Here is a 21,386-nt window from a genome sequence, read left to right on the forward strand (position 1 = left end):
CCAGAACTCGGAGTGGCCGGCTCCGGAATCCCTCGCTGATCTTCGGATGGCGTCTTCCAGGTACCGACACCGAATAGGTTTCCAGTCAGGGACAGGAAACTAACTGATGCGGGGGAGAGGTACCGACATTTTATCCTGTAGGTTTCCTGTCCCTGAAGGGCGGATCCCCTCTATCCGTGGTGCGGTCATGCGGGATTGAGAAAATAATTTGGCACAACTTTCAAACTGATTGTTAATGGTTACCTATCTTCATAGGTAACTTCCCCCCCTAAATTTCATAGCCACTTACAATTAATCTGAAAACACCGCCAATTAGTGTAAAAACTGAAGCTCAGCAGCCGTGGCCACTACATGGGACCTCACCCTATCTGCTAAAATGTTGTACTTTTCCCTAGGTGCTCAGATGAGCAGTTAATCATTTAATCACTCCCAGAGTCACATCAGGATGATTCCGTGTCTCAGATGATTATTGGCATATTGAGCCTCATGTGTTTGGTGACATCAGACTTGATTATCTGAACATATGTACCACGTATGAACTCTGCACGTTGAACTTGTAAATTTTATATAACGTCCATGCAAAAATATGGAAAATTCTGGTTTCAAATTCTCTTTTTATAACATTTAAAATGCAGATAATATTAGCAAAACACATCATGGAAAGAAACAGATCAGTACTTTGGATATGATACAGGCAGCAAGGTTGTTTCTCCATTCTGCAGATTTACATTAAATTATTTTGTTTCCAGTACAATTTTGTCAACTAAAAGGACTAAATAAAATCAAACTTGAAAAATCCAGATATTTGTTCTAATGGCGCACGATTAAGTATTTCAAATAAGCCTTAAAAGAATTAGATGGATTCACACTTCACACAACTCCAAGTCAGAGGACCAAAGAATTCTCACTGTCTCTATGGAAAATCCTCAGTCAGCCATTTATGGTGGAAAATGGAATCTGTGAGAGGCCTATAAGGACAAGATTCAAAGTAGACTGGGAGCCTGATCTAGGGATTACGTGCGTGTGTAAGCGACTTGTCCCTCATGTGGAGTGCTTCATGGACATGTTAGACCAGCTGTGGTATGTAAGGTGGGTTTTAGGGTTAAGGGCACACGGGAATGTTTTTGTAGCAGAACACTTCAGGGAACCGCCGGCGGTGTTTTTCATGAAGTGTCTACTGTTTTGTTTTTGTGGTGGCTTCTTCTGATTTTATATATAAGTTAGTGGCGTCTTCCAGGCGGAAGCCACCAGACGCTTGGAGATGTCACTTGTTTTACTTGCTTCGCAGCTGCCGAAACCTAAAGTGCTTAAAAGAAGTTAACAAAAAATGAAACATAAGCCAAGTTAGTCGTTTTGACATTGCAGTGCATTATTTTTAAGGTTTGTTGAGCGCTTTTTCAGGCGCAATCCCCCCAAATAAGCGTTGTGTGCACATAACCTTATCAAGTCTCTTTACCTCCATGTTTTGCTATCTGAGGATCTCCAGCTAATCCAAGTCACGGAGGCAGGTGAGGAACGGACAACGGCTGAGGAACCACAAGCTGCAGAGCATGTGTTGAGAGATTGGAGTAATGTCCTAAAGGGGTTATTTTTTGTTTTCTTTTACAATATTTCTTTTTGATAATAAAAATAATAAGAACTGCAGCAAATATAATGAAGACCCTCTCTAGTCCACCCACTGAGGGTCCAGGGCAGAAGTTCCAGCAGACCCACCGGTCTTTGGCTGCAGGGTTGACATGGCGGCAGCTTGCAATCAGTGGCCTCAGCGACCACTTCCTACACAATTGGCCTCATGTCATCCAAGTGATGGTGCCCGTAGGTTTGGGCATGCGCCATCTACTTGCAAAAGCAAAACTAGGGCGGCTGCCGAAGTATGTGCAATGTATCGCCAGAAGATTAATCAGATTTTTTTTTTTTTGTTACTTAAAAATAACACTGCAGCTAATGTTATAAAGGATCAGATGAGCCCCATTTAATGAATCCTATTCTGAAGAGTACTCAGGGAAATTAATGAATCCGTCACATTTTAATAGTTAAATCTAGACCTCCTTACCTTGATCTCTGGACTTTCACCATTAGATTCCCAATGAAAGTGTTTATCTAGTCCCTTTGGATGACCGTGCTTTACAATGTTATTCCAAAGACTTAATAACCAAGTCTATGGTAGGGAACCCATAGCAGACATATTGCTCTTCCTGCACACCTCCCCTCCTGGGATCCTGGCCCAAATTAATCAAGGTTTCTCGTGTATTATTATTATAAAGACAAAAGAAAGTTCTATTATTCTGAAGCCGGGCGCTGTGCAATCTGCAGACACTCTACACTTCTAAGACCATACAGTGGGGTAGAACCATTAACCAGACACCTATGTGCTATCAGAGGACGTACAGAATATAGGAAATCTGAGCGCTATAAATCACAGTAGCATGCACAACCTCTAAAGTTATTGCGTTGATAGTGCCTATGGGACACAGCTCTCCCCTGGGAAAAAATACAGAAGCTTTCTTAATATCCGATGCAGGACACATTCTTGTTCATCGGCAGTATCGTTCAAAGTCACAGCAATGCCAAGTAACAGATAACCGGTCTTCTCCTGGGGGCTCTTTCACAAATTTCTGCTTTTATGATACGGTTACTTGAAACATACAAGGAAAATCCCATCACAGGCAATAAATAATAATTACGAGAAAATAAGAAGTCACTCTCTTATCCAGTAGTTGTTCCCCAAAGACACTGGAATGGACTATATCCCATGCGGAAGTACAGGCAAGCACTGACACGAAGTGTCAACTTCACACAGGGTGGTCATCCTGCTGGTCCCCAAATCACACGCAAGCATCTGGATTTTATTCTTCAATCCTACTACTGTTGCTCCGTGCTGCCAAGGAAATCTCTGGAGGGAAGAGAGAAAGTGGGGAACGTTATGGCCTCAAAGAAATAATAAAAGAAGATACAGCTATACATTGCATTTTTACACTGCAAGACACTTTTTAGAAAGAAAAAAACAACAATAAAGCATGCACGTTTATTGTCCATCATAAACCTTACAACTCCAAAATGAAGACAGTTTTCCTCCAGTATCTATGGATAACAAACAACCATTTTCTTTAGGCAGAATGAAACAGAAAAGTAGCAGCCTCAACAATCTCAGTTTTCTAAGCAGCAGCTCACACTTGTATTAAATGTGATCACCAAACAAACAGCTCTCTTTGCAGAGCTCTGCCTTTCTCCACTCCCAACAAACTCTACACTGCTGAGCTAACCCGTTGAGGTTAAATCGCCTATAAACCCTGGGCTGGATAAGGGTATGTTTCCACGTTACGGATGGGGGCCGGTATCGCCGCAGCGGCGAAGCCGCTCGGCGCTAAGCCCCGCCCCCTTAATGGGACGCGATCATGCCGGATGTGTTAACTCTTCACATCCGGGATGATCGCTCTCTCCCATAGCGCCCTGTGATATGCCTTGCGGGGACGCTGCGTCCCCGCAAGGTGTACGGACATGCTGCGATCTGAGAAGACGCGCAGCATGTCCGTAGTCGCAGGGCCGCCGCGTGCGGGTTTCCACGCATAGTGGAGACGGGATTTCATAAAATCCCCTCCACTATGCAGGAACATCTGGACGCTGCTTGTTTGACGCTGCAGCGCTGCGCAGCGTCAAACAAGCAGCGTTTCCTGAACGTGGAAACATACCCTAATAGTCATGTTAAACCCTTTCAGTAACCCATTGTTACTGGTGCAGCTTACATTACCGACACATATCAACTTTTTCTATATATTGTAGGAAAGTAGGAGGTAAGTTCTTGGATGGTAGATATGATTATTGTGATACCCATTTTTGTTAAAATAATGAGAGCGTTATGGCTCTCTGAGTATATGTACAGAGCTGTGAGATGGCTTCTATTTTGCGGAGCAAGCTTTACTTCTTATTGGCACCATTTTGGGTTCTATAGGACACTGATATTTTTTTTAATCACTTTTACTACAATTTATGTGAAGGAAGAAGAACAAAAAAGGCAATTATGTCAGAGTTTTTCATATATTTTTTTCATGTTCACCATGTGGAATAAATAACGATATACAGATACTTTTATGGTGTGTATTATATTTATTAAGCGTTTTTACATTCAGAAAACACTATTTTTTCTTTACAATAATTACTAGTACCACAAAGGGACTTAGCCATGAGATCTTTTGATTGAGAAGGAAACTGGAAACAGTGACTGCAATCCTGTAACAACTTCCCCATACTTTGCTGAGGTTATGACTGACTGTATAGTATGTAGTGAAAGGCTCAAATTAACCCTGCACATGCAGCCAATTCCTTTTTTTTGCTGAATTATACATAGGGACATCTTATTACATAGCCAATGAATGACAATATTTGGTTTGAGATACAGTTTAGGCTCCTGGCTGGGGGAAATATACCGTATTTTCCGGCGTATAAGACGACCCCCCAACATTTCCAGTTAAAATATAAAATCTTCTTAAAAGTCGGGGGTCTTCTTATATGCCGTGTGTCGTCTTACAGGGCCGGTGAATAATGTGCCTTTTTTTTGGGGGGGGGGGTAAGTGGTCACGATGACGAAGAGAGGGGGTGTCTCACAGAAAAGTGTGAGTGGAGTATCCCCCTATTGCCTCATTGTAGCAGCGTGGGGTCTCTGTGCTGGGGAGCGGCAGCGGCTGCTCCTCTTTGTGCCGCGTGGGTGCTGTGGGGCGGCTCCTCATCGTGCAGCGCCGGGCCTCTGTGCTGTGGGGCGCTGCCGGCGCAGCTTAGTGCAGAGTCGGGGCTCCTCCGGCATCTCCTCAAAGCCCGGAGGTACCGGCAGCTCCATTGCTGCGATGCGGTGGCCTCCGGGTAAATGGCCGCTGGGGGCGGCGCATGCTCAGATTCAGATCTCGTCCCGAGATCTCGGGAGACGAGATCTGAATCTGACCATGTGCCGTCCCCAGCGGCCATTTTCCCGGAGGCCACCGCATCGCAGCAATGGAGCTGCCGGTACCTCCGGGCTTTGAGGAGATGCCGGAGGAGCCCCGACTCTGCACTAAGCTGCGCCGCCACCGCCCCATAGCACAGAGGCCCGGCGCTGCACGATGAGGAGCCGCCCCACAGCACAGCACCCACGCGGCACAAAGAGGAGCAGCCGCCGCCGCTCCCCAGCACAGAGACCCCACGCTGCTGCAATGAGGTAATCGGGGGATACTCCACTCACACTTTCCTGTGAGACGCCCCCTCTCTTCGTCATCGGGACCACTCCCCCCCCCACCCACCATATACACACAGGTCTGCACCCGGCGTACAAGACGACACCCGGCGTACAAGACGACCCTCGACTTTTAAGAAGATTTTCAGGGGTTAAAAAGTCGTCTTATACGCCGGAAAATACGGTACATTTTTTGGGTGAGATTTGATTTTCACCAATTTAATTTAAATGAAACATAATTTAATAGTAGAAACATAAGTGAATCAATTTTCCAGTTGTATTTTATCGACCAGCGAGTTGACAAAACTGCGAATCAGGACAAATCCTGAGAGATCTGGGTATAAGGCTCCACTTTACCATTTAGATGACGTACAGAATAATCCCCCACCCCTCACAGAGAAGAGCACATCACCAAATATTGCACTCACTCTGGTAAAAATGAATGTATACTGTGCCTCCCTATAATAGTGAAGGAAATCATCGGATTTGCTAAAGAAGAATATATTTGAGATTATAATTTCATTTCCTGTCATTTTTTATGTTCTTCTTATAACCGATAATGCCCAAAGCAGATGTTCATTTCTTTCCTCACAGATTAGAAAAGAAAGGTTACAATGCAGTCGCAATCGTCCTGAACTCTGCATGTAAAATTGCTTCTCACAAAATTAGAATATCGACAAAAAGGATATTTTTGTGTACTCACCGTAAAATCCTTTTCTCCGAGCCAATCATTGGGGGACACAGGACCATGGGTGTTATGCTGCTGCCACTAGGAGGACACTAAGTAAACACAGAAAGAATAGCTCCTCCCCTGCAGTATACACCCTCCTGCTGGCTCTCAGTGAACCAGTTCAGTAACAAAGCAGTAGGAGCTTAATATTTAACAAGGGTGAACTATGTCAAAAACCAAGTTAACTCAACAAAAACCAAAGCCAATAGGCTAACAGGGTGGGTGCTGTGTCCCCCAATGATTGAAAAGGATTTTACAGTGAGTACACAAAAATCTCCTTTTCTCCTACGCCTCATTGGGGGACATAGGACCATGCGACGTCCTAAAGCAGTCCCTGGGTGGGAAACAATTAACTGCAATTGCTACTTGCACCCACAAGTTACAGATGCGGCACAGCTGCCTGCAAAATTCGTCTGCCGACGGTCGCATCGGCCGAGGCCTGAGAGTGAATATGGTAATGTTTTGTAAAGGTATGCAGGCTGGACCAAGTCGCAGCCTTACAAACTTGTGCTGCCGAAGCTTGGTGCCGGATGGCCCAAGACGCACCCACTGACCGAGTGGAGTGAGCCTTAATCCCTGCTGGGACAGGAAGACTTCTGACTCGGTAGGACTCCTGAATAGCCGAACAGATCCATTTGGCTATTGTCGCCTTGGAAGAGGGAAACCCTTTCCTCGGTCTTTCCGGGAGCACGAATAGGGCATCTGACCTGCGGAAAGATGCTGTCCGTGAGATGTATCTCCTAAGAGCTCTCACTAAATCCAGTGTGTGAAGGGCCTTCTCGATGCGATGGACTGGTGCCGGACAGAGTGACGGTAAGACAATCTCCTCATTGAGATGAAAAGAGGATACAACTTTCGGTAGAAAAGACGGGGATGTCCTCAAAACCACCTTATCCTGATGAAAATTCAGGAACGGAACTTGAGAGGACAGAGCAGCCAGCTCGGAGACTCGTCTGATAGAGGTGACCGCAACTAGAAAAGCAACTTTCCATGAAAGGAGACAGGGAAACCTTCTGTAGAGGTTCGAAAGTAGCCTGTTGCAAAACTCCGAGGACCAGATTAAGATCCCATGGTTCCAACGGCATCCTATAGGGGGCGCCCGATGGGAGACTCCGTGAATTAACGTCTTGACCTGTAATCTGTTGGCAATCCTGCGTTGGAAGAGAACAGACAGGGCTGAGATCTGCCCCTTGAGAGAACTAAGGGCGAGACCCAAGTCCAAACCCGTTTGTAAGAACTCGAGAGTGGAAGGGATGGAAAAATGTAGAGGAGAACGTCCTCGGTCGCTACACCATGAAAAGAAAGTCTTCCAAGTGCGATGATAGATACGCATAGACGTAGGCTTTCTAGCGTTGATCATGGTAGCTATGACTTCTGGAGAGAAACCTGCCTGGGTTAGGACCCAGGACTCAATGGCCATGCCTTCAAACACAGGGCCTCTGAGTTCTGGTGGTAAAAGGGGCCTTGAGATAGCAGATCTGCGCGATTCGGTAGTTGCCAGGGAACGTCGGCAACTAGTTGAACTAGTTTCGCGTACCACGCCCGGTGCGGCCAATCTGGCGCAATGAGGATTACCGGTACCCTCTCCGCTCTGATTTTCTTGATGACTCTCGGTAGGAGAGGAAGTGGGGGAAATATGTACAGAAGCCGAAAATGATGCCACGGGAGTACAAGAGCGTCTGCCCTGATGGCTGCTGGATCGTGGGACCGAGCCATGAAGTCGGGAACCTTAGAATTCAGCCGTGAGGCCATCAGATCCACGTCCGGGGTTCCCCAACGACAGCAGATCTGGTGGAAGATCTCCGGATGGAGAGACCACTCCCCGGAGTCGAGGCATTGCCGACTGAGGAAGTCTGCCTCCCAATTGTCCACTCCCAGGATGTGAACCGCAGAGATCATTGTGCGGTTTTCCTCGGCCCATCGGAGGATGTGGCCTACCTCTGTCATGGCCGCCCTGCTGCGGGTTCCCCCTTGGCGGTTGATGTATGCCACTGCAGTGGCGTTGTCGGACTGAATCCTGATTGGGTGACCTGCTAGGAAGGGATGGAACTGGAGAAGTGCCAGCCTGATCGCCCGGATTTCCAAGATGTTGATTGGAAGGCGTAATTCCTGGGGGGACCAGCGGCCCTGAGCAGTGTGATGAAGGAACACCGCTCCCCAGCCTAGAAGACTGGCGACTGTCGTCACAACCAGCCAGTGTACTGGAAGAAAAGACTTCCCTTAATTCAGGGAGGATTTCAATGTCCACCACCTGAGAGACTGTCTGACTCGCTGGGGAAGGAGGAACCGACGGTCTAGGGAGAAAGGGTTCCTGTCCCAAACAGCCAGGAGGGCATGCTGTAGAGGATGGAGGTGTAGTTGGGCAAATGGAACCGCCTCCATAGCTGCTACCATCCTGCTGAGGACTCTCATATTGAAGCGCAGAGAGTGAGAGCGAGGCTGAGAGAGCTTCTGAGCTTCTTGCTGTAAGACTAAGATCTTTTCCGGGGAAAGAAGAACCAACCCCCGGGACGAGTCGAGTATCATTCCTAGAAAGGAAATTCGATGAGCCGTTACGGGGGAAGATTTTTTGAAGTTTATCTTCCAACCCAGGCGAGAAAGGGCATCTATTGTGATGGCCACGGCTTCCTTGCAGGAGCAGAAAGAGGGGCCTTTGATGAGGATATCGTCTAAATACGGGAGCGCCACCACTCCTCGGGTGTGGAGTATGGCCACGGCAGCCGCGATGACCTTGGTGAATACACTGGGAGCGGTGGCGAGGCCGAAGGGCAGAGCAACGAATTGGAAGTGATCTTCCTGAACTGCGAAGCGAAGAAAACTTTGGTGAGAAGTTAAAATAGGAATGTGGAGGTATGCGTCCTGGATGTCTATAGACGCCAGGAACTCGCCTTTTTCCATGGAGGCGATGATAGAACGAAGCGATTCCATCCGGAACCGTCGTACCCTGACGAACCTGTTCAGCAGTTTTAGGTCCAGTATGGGCCGTACTGTACCGTCCTTCTTTGGAACAATGAAGAGGTTTGAATAAAAACCCCTTAAAATAGTCTGGGTGAAATGGTGGATGAGGATGAGGATGAGGAAAAAGCCAATATGCTAAATGACTTTTTTTCATCAGTATTTACAAAAGAAAATCCCATGGCAGACAATATGATCAGTGATAACAAAAATTCCCCATTAAGTGTCACCTGCTTAACCCAGCAGGAAGTACGGCGGAATCTAAAAATCACTAAAATTGACAAATCTCCGGGCCCGGATGGGATACACCCCCGAGTACTGCAGGAATTAAGTACAGTCATTGATAGACCATTATTTTTAATCTTTAAAGAGTCCATAATAACAGGGTCTGTACCACAGGACTGGCGTATAGCAAATGTGGTGCCAATATTCAAAACGGGGACAAAAACTGAACTCGGAAATTATAGGCCAGTAAGCTTAACCTCTACTGTGGGTAAAATCCTGGAGGGCATTCTAAGGGATGCTATACTGGAGTATCTGAAGAGGAATAACCTCATGACCCAATATCAGCATGGGTTTACTAGGGACCGTTCATGTCAGACTAATTTGACCAGCTTCTATGAAGAGGTAAGTTCCGGACTGGACCAAGGGAACCCAGTAGATGTAGTGTATATGGACTTTTCAAAAGCTTTTGATACGGTGCCACACAAAAGGTTGTTACATAAAATGAGAATAATGGGGATAGGGGAAAATATGTGCAAGTGGGTTGAGAGCTGGCTCAGGGATAGGAAACAAAGGGTGGTTATTAATGGAGCAATATCCCTGCCTCTTCACACTTTGTCCGTTGTGGCATTACTTCCATTTGCCTCGTGCTGTCTTTATGGCTGGATCTGAGACCTCCTGCGTACGTTCCCGGTATGCGGTAATTATAGTCCCATACACAGCATGCTAATTGCATGCGTGCACCACGTGCAGGCACTTTGGGTTCTATATTATACTATATTATTTTGTTATACCAGTGGTCCCACAGCCTTGTTGGCACACAGATATTGATCGCATTTTTTCTTATTGATTACTCAGCCTTTTGTTTGGACAAAGTTTTTTCTCCACTCTGACCTCTATCAGCATTGTTCAGATTTTTTCATTGGGGAGGTTGGTGTGATTTGCAAGAGGCTATACCATGTAGGGCAGAATACATTTCTTGCACTGTATCCGGATTATTGTATTGATTCTTTATTGCACATTATATATTGTCTTTATACTATCTGGGTACGTGCTTCCCTTCTTGACAATTGTTTACAGGGATCAGCATGGGTATTTTTGTATATCACTGGTTTTAATTGTTTTTATTAGTACATCAATAAAAGTTTGCCTTGTTATATTTATTACAGATTGTGGTGTGCAGTCCTTTAGAGTGGTCTTTTTTTTTTTTCTCTTCTTTTTTGGTTATTAATGGAGCACACTCGGACTGGGTCGCGGTTAGCAGTGGGGTACCACAGGGGTCAGTAGTGGGCCTTCTTTTTAACATATTTATTAATGACCTTGTAGGGGGCATTCAGAGTAGAATTTCAATATTTGCAGATGACACTAAACTCTGCAGGGTAATCAATACAGGGGAGGAGAATTTTATATTACAGTATGATTTATGTAAACTAGAAGCTTGGGCTGATAAATGGCAAATGAGCTTTAATGGGGATAAATGTAAGGTCATGCACTTGGGTAGAAGTAATAAGATGTATAACTATGTGCTTAATTCTAAAACTCTGGGCAAAACAGTCAATGAAAAAGACCTGGGTGTATGGGTGGATGACAAACTCATATTCAGTGGCCAGTGTCAGGCAGCTGCTACAAAGGCAAATAAAATAATGGAATGTGTTAAAAGAGGCATAGATGCTCATGAGGAGAACATAATTTTACCTCTATACAAGTCACTAGTTCGACCACACTTAGAATACTGTGCACAGTTCTGGTCTCCGGTGTATAAGAAAGACATAGCTGAACTAGAGCGGGTGCAGAGAAGAGCGACCAAGGTTATTAGAGGACTGGGGAGTCTGCAATACCAAGATAGATTATTACACTTGGGGCTATTTAGTTTGGAAAAACGAAGACTAAGGGGTGATCTTATTTTAATGTATAAATATATGAGGGGACAGTACAAAGACCTTTCTGATGATCTTTTTAATCATAGACCTGAGACAGGGACAAGGGGGCATCCTCTACGTCTGGAGGAAAGAAGGTTTAAGCATAATAACAGACGCAGATTCTTTACTGTAAGAGCAGTGAGACTATGGAACTCTCTGCCGTATGATGTTGTAATGAGTGATTCGTTACTTAAATTTAAGAGGGGACTAGATACTTTTCTGGAAAAGTATAATGTTACAGGGTATATACACTAGATTCCTTGATAGGGTGTTGATCCAGGGAATTAGTCTGATTGCCGTATGTGGAGTCGGGAAGGAATTTTTTCCCCCAATGTGGAGCTTACTCTTTGCCACATGGGTTTTTTTTTGCCTTCCTCTGGATCAACATGTTAGGGCATGTTAGGTTAGGCTATGGGTTGGACTAGATGGACTTAAAGTCTTCCTTCAACTTTAACAACTATGACTATGAAACCTTTCGCTTTGAGGGACCGGAATAATAACTCCGTCTTTTCTCAGAGAGGTTATAGCTTTGAAGAACTCTGATGCTTTTGCCCTGGGAGGAGAAGACAGGAAAAAACGGTTTGGAGGATGAGATAGATCTCTTATCTTGTATCCGGAGGACACTAGATCGCGGACCCATTCGTCGTGAACGACCGAGAGCCACGCGGCACCAAAGGAAAGCAGGCGGCCGCCTACTTTGAGGGTGTCCCCCGGATACCGCAGGGAGTCATTGTGTGGAAGGTCTGCCCGTTCTGGCGCCTCTGGATCCCGGCTACCTTGGCCTGCCTCTCCATGAAGGGGAAGTCTTAAAAGAGGCCTGTGAACCTCTGTCTCCACGTTGTGCCCGGCCGGAACCGGGAGATGTGGAAGTAGAGGACCAGTTTGAGTTGTAACGAAAAATAAAAAATAAAAAAATAAAAAAAAAATCGGGAACGAGCCTGTGGTTGCAGGTTCCGAAAGGGCCGAGAGGGTCTCTGTTCTGGAAGAAATGTACTCTTCCCTCCAGTGGCGTCAGAAATTAACTGGTCGAGCTTTTCGCCAAAAAGGCGACCGCTCTGATATGGGAGAGAAGTCAATGACTTTTTGGAAGTAGAATCCGCACGCCAGTCCCTGAGCCATAAGGACCTCCGGAGGGTGATGGCATTTGCTGCTGCTTGAGAAGCGCAGTCAGCGGCATCCAGGGACGCGGTCACTACAAAATCTCCAGCTCTGGCTATCTGAGTAGCGAGATCTGCTATCTTGGGGGGGGGGGGGGGGTATGGGGAAGATTGGTATCCAGTACTGCTGAAGACAAGACCTCAGCCCAGTGGGTCATAGCCTTAGCCACCCACGTAGTGGCAAAAGATGGAAAGAGTGCGGCCGCTGAGGCTTCAAAAGCTGAACGCGCCATATTGTCGATCTGACGATCGGTTGGATTTTTTATAGAGGCGCCCTCCGAGGAGGATAAAACAGATTTCGTAGCCAGGCGCGATACCGGAGGATCTACTGGGGGAGATTGTGACCAATCTTTTCTTAGATCTGGGCAAAGGGATATTTGGACTCCATGGGCTTCTTCCCTGTGAATAGTTTATCTGGACGGATCATGTGAGATTCAACAATTTGCTTAAACTCGTGATGAAATTCCTGATCTAGGGACGTATCAGAATCGTCCTCTGAAACAGGTTCTCTACTAGCCCCAATGGAAGGGGAGCGAGAAATGGAGCTCTCAGAACCCGAAAACCGTTGATGGTCTGGGGATATGGCATGAGTCCTTTTCATGGAAGAGTGAGAACTCCTTGGCATGGTACGACCCCTGGAGTACGAGGGGTTCTGACCATCGGAAGCGTCGTCCGTATTAGTGCCCTGGTTAGAGGAAGGGTCTTGGAACGAGACTAACGCTTTTGCCAGGGATGCCATAGACTGGGAAAGGGAGGTAGCTCACTCAGGGGGACTAGGCTCACTGGGTTCAGTATCAGCAACAGGTGGTTCCTGAGCGAAAAATACAGTGTGGGTTTTCCCAGACTTTTTGTGAGGCTTTGGTTGAGACATAGTAAAGCCTGGAGGAAAGTGCTTACTAGCAGGGGAAGGGTTAAGCTATGTGTCTGCAGCTTACCCAGGTCCTGTGTCTTGAGTCCCCAGGCACTCAATGCCCATTAAGTCTATGCAAAAGGTGGATAAAGTATTACATGCATGAACCCCATACACTGTGTAGGTAGATAAATAAATTGGGTCTGACCATAGAGCTGCATAATAGAACCAACAAATGAAAAATATATGGAAAGACCGTCGAAAGATACCTTATAAGTGTAAAACTTTATCCACCTTTTGCATAGACTTAATGGGCATGCGTATTGTGGTGCACGGCGTTACTATTACACATGGTCTGTGCTATCTGGCTGTCCATTCTATTCTCATATGGTCTGTGCAATTGTATTATCCACATTATAAGGATATGCTGTCTATATAGGGGCTGGTCACATTGATATAGCTACTTTACATGTTCATACCTTGAGAGTTCTGTGCGGGCTACTAGCCCTATTGTGGGCTTTCACATATGGCAAGTTTATGCCTTTTTAAATGTTTTTAAAAGTATATGTGGTTTGCTACTTGTATTGTTGTTTTTTGAATAAAGCTGTGTTCTTTGCAACATTTAATGTGATGATCCCTGTGCTTATAGACCTGGTCTTTTTTCTTTTTCGTTTGTGCAGTATTGGTTTATTTCAGGTCTGAATGTGATCCCACAATCCGTGGTGCCCCCATATAGCTATTTGGGTAAAGTATTCTAATTTACTGAGATAATGACTTTTGGGTTTTCATTGGCTGTAAGCCATAATCATCAACATTAACAGAAATAAACACTTGAAATAGATCACTCTGTTTGCAATGACTCTATATAATATAGGAGATTCACTTTTTGTATTGAAGAGTACAAAGAGCACATTATGTACTGGGACGCTCCCACTGGGGAATATTACAGTACGGACATCCGGGATTTGGGCTTCAGATTAACCACCACAAATCTATCATTACTTGAACTGGTTAATATTCACAATCAAATGTATAAAGAATAAAAAGTGCATATTTTTAGTCAAATTACAGTACGTGTGAGAAACACACTCACCTCAGGATCTGTTTTAGCTCCGGACTCCTGTATATGTACTTGTGCCTATATCCCAGGTCTTTATTAAAAGGAACAAACTGTACCTTGAAGTCCCGTAAACTTCGTGCTGGAGCAGCAATGGTGTAAAGCTACAGAGATCAGACAACAATACAGTCAATTAATTTTATTAGGAAGGAATCTTCATGATGAAGCCTGATCATAAGTGGAAATGCCAAGCCAAGAAGATTACCATTACATTTGTCCTCTGCATTAACAGCTTTACGAGCGCACATACATGCGCACACAAACACACACGCACAGACATACAGAAATGTACACACATGCACATAAGACACACACACACACTAATATATATGACGGGATCGTTACGACTGCAGAGAATACCCAGTGTGGGGGCCGTGTATTCCCATACTAACATCTCTACTAATGGTGCCCTGCCAAGCAATACACAGAAAATCTTGACCGTTCTACGCCCTGTAACCCTTTCACATCCCAGTATATGTGGATAACATTTCTATTGGCATTACTGATTATTAATTTTGGAACAGAAAAAGATCAGCAAATGCAGATAAAATAAATACCTTTCTTCCCAGATGGAATGGGATCACAGGGTCGTCCTCCGCATGGAGAATGAGCAACGGGCATGAAATATACTTCACACTACAGCAAGAAACAATACAGAGGTTTCACTCCAACTTTACAGCTGCTATTCTGTGCAAAGTAAAGTATTATTGGTCCTTAATGCATCATCGGAACGCTAAGTGCAGATTGTATTAATTTATTCAGGAAAAATTATAAGAGAGGTTGTCCATCTTTCGAGAATTTTTTTCCCACTTAAATGCATGTATTTTGGACCATAATCAATGTTTTTAGCCATTGTGTTGCAGCAAAAATTTTGCACAGTTTCGCTTTCCCATCCGCTGTGCTGCACGGTCTAGTACTGAGAGCAGAATTATATAACGGAGGCTCCGTCAGTCGGCTCACTATGGCGGTGAGTTTCTAACTCTTGCCTGCCTTTTACTTCGCTCCTCTCAGCTGATTTATGACCACGTAAAAGTAGAATGTGCAGGGAAATGAAGGGCCTGTAAAAGCCAAATAGTGCACAATTTTCAACTAAACCTAAACAGGAAAAATTATTTTTAGCTCCATTAAGAAAAAATAGGGGGGGCGCAAAAGCAGCAAAGGTAGACAACCGCTATAGGGCTGTTCTTAAACTCACAGAGGCATAGCTAGGAGATGCCATCAATTTATGATTGGTTGACGACTGACTACAGGAACCACCATAGCTCCTGAGAAGAGTCACCTGGCCACTGTAGTTCAGCTCAGCGGTGTCCACACTGTGCAGTGAAGAGGCAGTGACCCAGCAAAGATCAAAACACAACGTGTGTAATGTCCAAACTCACACAGTGTACAGCGCACGGTATCCTCCAGATTGCAGCCAGGAAACAAGACTGTCCATAAATGCATGCGGTTGTTGAGGGCGACTGCACCACCATATCACGCTGGGGGGTGCCAGGAGTTCGCTCTGCTGGGCTCGGTGTTCCCTCTCAGAGGCTGAGCTTTTGCAGAGCCTCCTGCTCTGCTCGCTGCAAACTCCACACGGATACACCCAACCCTCTGCTGCAAGGGTTTTCACAAGGCAACCTGACATGGAAAACCTGCTGCGGGGAGGAAACAGACTGCCCTACTACCTCCCTGTAGTCAGTTTTAAAAATAAAAGCCTTTGACAGGTTTTCCTAAATCTGCCCTGGACAAATAGCTTGCCCAAGCCGACACTCACTTTTATTCTGCATTGCAACCACAGCTATGTCTGTAATGCCCTCCCGCGGCCTCAATATGCTTGTGTGCGCATCCTGGGAGACATACAGCGACCCTCACATGACTCCGGTCACTGCCTCACACCGTGCAGGGATCTAGTGGTGCGAATGGAGCTGTACAAGTTTCCCTGCACATAGGGTGGGCAGAACAGTGAAGAGGCACACAGCCTCAATTCTCAGGACCCCACTATTCAAAGTGATGTAGTTATGTAATAAGATTTAGTGTTTTACCAGAATGCTGACTGACAGATCCTTTGTTGTGCTGAGTAGTGGGGGTCTTGGGTATCTGAATCTATGAATCATGCAATTTGTTGTCTATGCAAAAGAATTGCCATAGACATTCCTGGGAATACGTATAAAATCTGCGCACAATGTAAAATGAGGTATGATGGCACCACTTACATCAAGGGAATCAAAGGTGCAGATGGACCCAACTGCCTTTAATAGAGTCCTATGATGGTGTCCATTATTTTATTGGAAAAAAAGAAAAACCACAAACAAAGCCCCCAGCCCAGCAGCTGTACTCATTTCTTCTGCATTTTGACAGAACATACAGTGAAGATTATGTAAAGATGCTTTTTCTCTTTTTTGGACTGAAAAGAGCCCTTGGAAACTATTAATGGCGTTCTGTAAAGGACATTATGACAGTGGCAATGTGAAAGCTTATTATGTCACACACTTACTTATCATCATTTGCAAATTTGATGCCACTCGCAGTGATGGGATCCAGGAAGAACCAGTCAAAGCCGGGGAAATACCTATAGATCTAGACAGGCGAGATGGCAAGAGAACATGTAAATCGTGTGCAAACAGGGACAGAAATCTCGTGTGAGCGAGTACTATGTAGTGTACGCAGCACCTACCACTGAAAACGGATGACTCTTCGCCTCTTCACGGATGTTTGTAAATGGCGACTCTAATATCAGAGAATCCGGAGGGGTTTCTGCAAATAATAATACAAGTATGTATGAAGGTTCATCATCGACACGTTCTGCACAGAAGTACAACCCTCTCATTGCCAGGCCACTTTTTACACTTTTGACAAGCACAAAAACCCTGTATTATCAAAAACATAATCAGACACCACATTACGAGCCCCAAACCATGCACTTTATACAAGCACTACTGGGGGCTTCACAATTCAAGAGGCCTTCATGGAAGTCTACATCAGAACATCTCAGGCGGTAAGAATTACAGAAAAAGATTGTGGCTGAATTAAAAAAAAAAATAGAAAAAAATAGAATAAAAGTTCAGTATGTGCAGTGATCACTCAGGCCAATCCTGCAGTCTACATGGTTAGGTCTCCTGTATTATGCAGGTTTATATAACCCAAAAGTCCAGGACTCACTACCCCAAGACCCAGGTTACTGCAGACCATCCCCAACGTCGGCCACCTTAGGAGAAATAAAAAATAACCCGTCAGATCAGTTTCCAAAGACAGGCGGCACCAGGGTGGTGCGACAGCCACTTATCCTGCTCTGACCATAAAACCAACCATAACGGCCATGGTCTATTCTATGGCTACTTTAGCAATGCCGCTTTACCACAAGCCCTGGACCCTCAGCTCCTGGCCTATTAGGAGCCATTTATTTCAGCAATTACACCACAGTATTAAAAGTTTCCATAAGTTAAAAAAGCAGAGAAAGTCCGGCGTCTCCATGAATGTGCTACATGTACAGACACACGAGCGCCTGTACAGTGGATATAAGAATAATGGGTGCACATCACATACCTCGCTCACACAGGCGCCTCACTAAATTTGTAGCAACCCTAAAATTAGAAAAATACAGTCAGTGATGATAAAAGTCACATCATGGCAGATTCCTATACGTCTGATACAACATTTAGGCTATGTGCACACGTTCAAGAATTTTCGCTTTTTTTCGCTATAAAAACGCAATAAAACTGCAGGAAAAAAACCATACATTAAGCATCCTATTATTAGAATGCAATCCGCAATTTTTGTGCACATGTTGTGTTTTTTTCCGTGGCGGAATCGCATTCCGGACAAAAAAAACCAGCATGTTTATTCCTTGTGCAGAATTGCGGGGATTCCGCACACAGGAATGCATTGATCGGCTTACTTTAAGCATGTGGCTATGCCCACCATGCAGGAAGTAAGCGGATCATGTGCGGTTGGTACCCAGGGAGGAGGAGAGGAGACTCAACAGAATATCATGATTTTTTATTTTTTTAATTATTTTTAACATTTTATCTTTTTACTATTGATGCTGCATAGGCAGCATCAATAGTAAAAAGTTGGTCACACTTGTCAAACACTATGTTTGACAAGTGTGACCAACCTGTCAATCAGTTTTCCAAGTGATGCTACAGATTGCTTGGAAAACGCTAATGTTTAGCGGGAAAACGCATGCCAATTCCGTATGCGTTTTACCCACGGCAGGGAGTTCCGGAATTGCAGCGGAAATTTCCGCGGCACTTTCGTACGTGTGCACATAGCCTAATGCTTCCGATCAGGATGGATAAAGCGGGCAGAGGACAGAACCCCAATGTGCAGCTCTATTACAGCAGAGGGACGTCGCCTGCTCCATACTGAATGCTGTGATAATTGTGCGTATCCCCCGCCATAACCAAACATGTGCTTTGGGAGCATTCATCTACATGCAGAATAGTCCGCACACTCACATATACAACATACTGTACATTACAATGACGGGTGTACTGACTTATTAAAGAGAACTAGTATGGAATGAACATTATTAAGTGCTTAGGACAAATGGTTTTTAGCTTACCCCGTGCCTAATGAGTGCCCCCAGATATACACTGGGTTGTCACCGCTTCTGGCCTTTATCCAATCAAAAACATGGAGGGCATCATAGGTCATTCCAGTCTCGGACGGAGAGCCGACAGAGTCCCCCCATCCTAAAAGAAACACACAGACACTTTATAACCTGTAAACATATACACATCATCAATTTCAGCAGTTTTATTAATTCAACTGTCAGATCCTTATACATGGAAATACAATAAGAGGATTACTGGACAAGATTGGAATCCACCTTTAAAAGGAATCTATCAGTAGATTTCTCTATGTAATCTGACAGCAGCATGATGTAGAGGCAGAGAGCCTGATTCCAGCCATGTATCACTTCCTGAACTACTTGGTGCAGTTTTTATAGAATCCCTAATTTAATCTGCTGTAGATGTTGCAGTAGCCATATTGCTATGCCATGTACAACCTCACCCACACCCGATTGCCAGCTTCCTGTGCACGCTGTGCATTGTCAGCAAGCAGCTAATCAGTGGTGGGGGTTATACACATTAGCTGAACTGGGCTACATGTGACACTTGGACAGGCAGTGATAATCTCCTTCTAATAAAACACTGATTATATTGAAACCACAACACACAGCTTATTAAGTGACACATCTCCAGAATCAGGATCTCTTGCCCTATATATTACTCATGTCAAATTCTGGCCAGCAGGCCAAATATAGCCCACGGGGTGAGATTTGGCCCCCCACACTGGGCGGGCACCCTGCTCAGCATCACACTTTCAGATGTTTCAGCATCCTGGATGCAGATACAGTTGAAATCAATGATGGAGGAAGGAGTGTCAGCTGGTGCTCCCTCCACCATCATTCTCCCTCTGTGTCTGAAGTCTCGCAGTGGGTGCGATGACGTCATTACAACACGCCCAATGGGCCGAGCAGTGCAGAGGATCAGAAGATGTGCTGAAGAGACCGGAGCAGTGGAGGAACGAGGTGTGTGTGTGTTTTTTTTCTGTTTCATGTTGGGCCCATTATATTGTACGGAGAACTATCACTATATGGAGCCATTATACTGTATGGAGGACAAATGCAAGGCCCATTAAACTATATGGAGCACTATCACTATGTGGAGCCATTATACTCTATGTAGCACAATGCAGGGCCCATTATACCGTATGGAGGACAATGCAGGGCCCATTACACTGTATGGAGGACACTGCAGGACCCATTATACTGTGTGGAGGACACTGCAGGGCCCATTATACTGCATGGGGGACACTGCAGGGCCCATTATACTGCATGGGGGACACTGCAGGGCCCATTATACTGTATGGAGGACAATGCAGGGCCCATTATACTGTATGGAGGACAATGCAGGGCCCACTACACTGTATGGAGGACAATGCAGGGCCCATTACACTGTATGGGGGACAATGCAGGGCCCATTATACTGTATGGAGGACAATGTAGGACCCATTATACTGTATGGAGGACACTGCAGGGCCCATTATACTGTATGGAGGACACTGCAGGGCCCATTATACTGTATGGAGGACTATGTGAGGCCATTATAACGTATGGGGGACTATGTGGGGTCTATTATACTGTGTGAAGGGCTGTGTGGGGACTACTGGTGGGAAATGATAACAGTAGGGTCATCATACAGCGCATGCGTGGGTACTGTGGAGAAATTCACTGTGGGGGTGTCTTACTGTGTTTGGGGGACACTTGATGGCATCATACTTTATCTGCATTATTCAAGATATTTTGTCCTTTGTTATTACTCATTTAAATTAGGCCATGTGCTTTTTGCTGCTCTTACATAACATTATTTTATTCCAATATACTAAAATCTATTACGGTAATTAAAATGGACTTTGTTGGTGGGACACCCCTTTAAGTTTGTTTCCATATGAAAAGGTTCACCGTTATAATTGATAAAGAAAAACGTCTTCGATTGTAGACTTTTTTTTTTTTTTTTTATAAATATGAAGACTGACTCGCAACTTCATCCAAGCTTTTTTTTTACTTTTGGTCTTTTCTGTATTTGGAGCTTGACATTCATTGCCAATATCATGCTGCTCTCAGATTACATAGAAAACCTAGTCGACAGATGTCCTCTAAGTTTGAGAATATCTAATATTTTATAAATTAGACACATACTTTTTTTTTTCCGCGCCTCTCCATTCTTGAGATGTGGCCTCCTCTTCTCTGTTTATAAATCTTGACATTTTTTCAACTCTGATTTTTTTTCAAAATGACTCTCAGAAAAAAAAGAGTTGATGACCACACCCACTTGGTTAAAGAGACTATTTCTATTCAGGGAAGAGGATGCCATATCTCCGTAATGGAGAGGCTCTGGAACAAAAGAAATAATGCTAGATTCAGGGGAACAGCATCATTTACACCATGTAAAAAACAACAAAAATAACATATGAAAGGCCTCTTATAGCTGTGTACAAACAAATAATTTTTTTAAATAGAATTTAGGGAGCAAACAGCGGCTATCACCATGTGCGAGTCCTCACCTATATTTAGGATAGTGACAAATTAGCATTGCTGTGACCCAAAATATTGTGGCAAATACTAATCCATAACCAAGATTGTGTACCTCGTTGTAAAACAAATTGGAAAGCAGCGACCATTATTAATATCATTGATATACACAAGGGACAGCCACCCCCATGACACTGCACAAACAGCCATGGAAA

The 21,386-nt window shown here is 44.7% G+C and overlaps 1 protein-coding gene across 3 annotated transcripts in view; it reads right to left on the minus strand.

The window, feature by feature from the left end:
• Positions 1-594: 594 nt before the first annotated feature.
• The window catches only part of ABHD12 (abhydrolase domain containing 12, lysophospholipase), a 97,950-nt gene continuing 77,158 nt past the window's right edge, over positions 595-21,386 (minus strand). For 2 of the 3 annotated variants that reach the window (XM_077282860.1, XM_077282858.1), the window contains exons 7-13: positions 18,697-18,826; positions 17,676-17,713; positions 16,807-16,886; positions 16,627-16,709; positions 14,708-14,786; positions 14,127-14,254; positions 595-2,893 (exon numbers count right to left, since the gene is read on the minus strand). In XM_077282860.1, coding sequence (XP_077138975.1) covers positions 2,863-2,893; positions 14,127-14,254; positions 14,708-14,786; positions 16,627-16,709; positions 16,807-16,886; positions 17,676-17,713; positions 18,697-18,826 — 569 coding nt within the window. In that variant the 3' untranslated portion in view covers positions 595-2,862. Of the gene's footprint in view, positions 2,894-14,122; positions 14,255-14,707; positions 14,787-16,626; positions 16,710-16,806; positions 16,887-17,675; positions 17,714-18,696; positions 18,827-21,386 lie in introns of those variants that run through there. The other variant, XM_077282859.1, reaches the window with a different exon arrangement.

This window comes from Ranitomeya variabilis, chromosome 2 (genome assembly GCF_051348905.1).
Source record: "Ranitomeya variabilis isolate aRanVar5 chromosome 2, aRanVar5.hap1, whole genome shotgun sequence".
NCBI lineage: Eukaryota > Metazoa > Chordata > Amphibia > Anura > Dendrobatidae > Ranitomeya > Ranitomeya variabilis.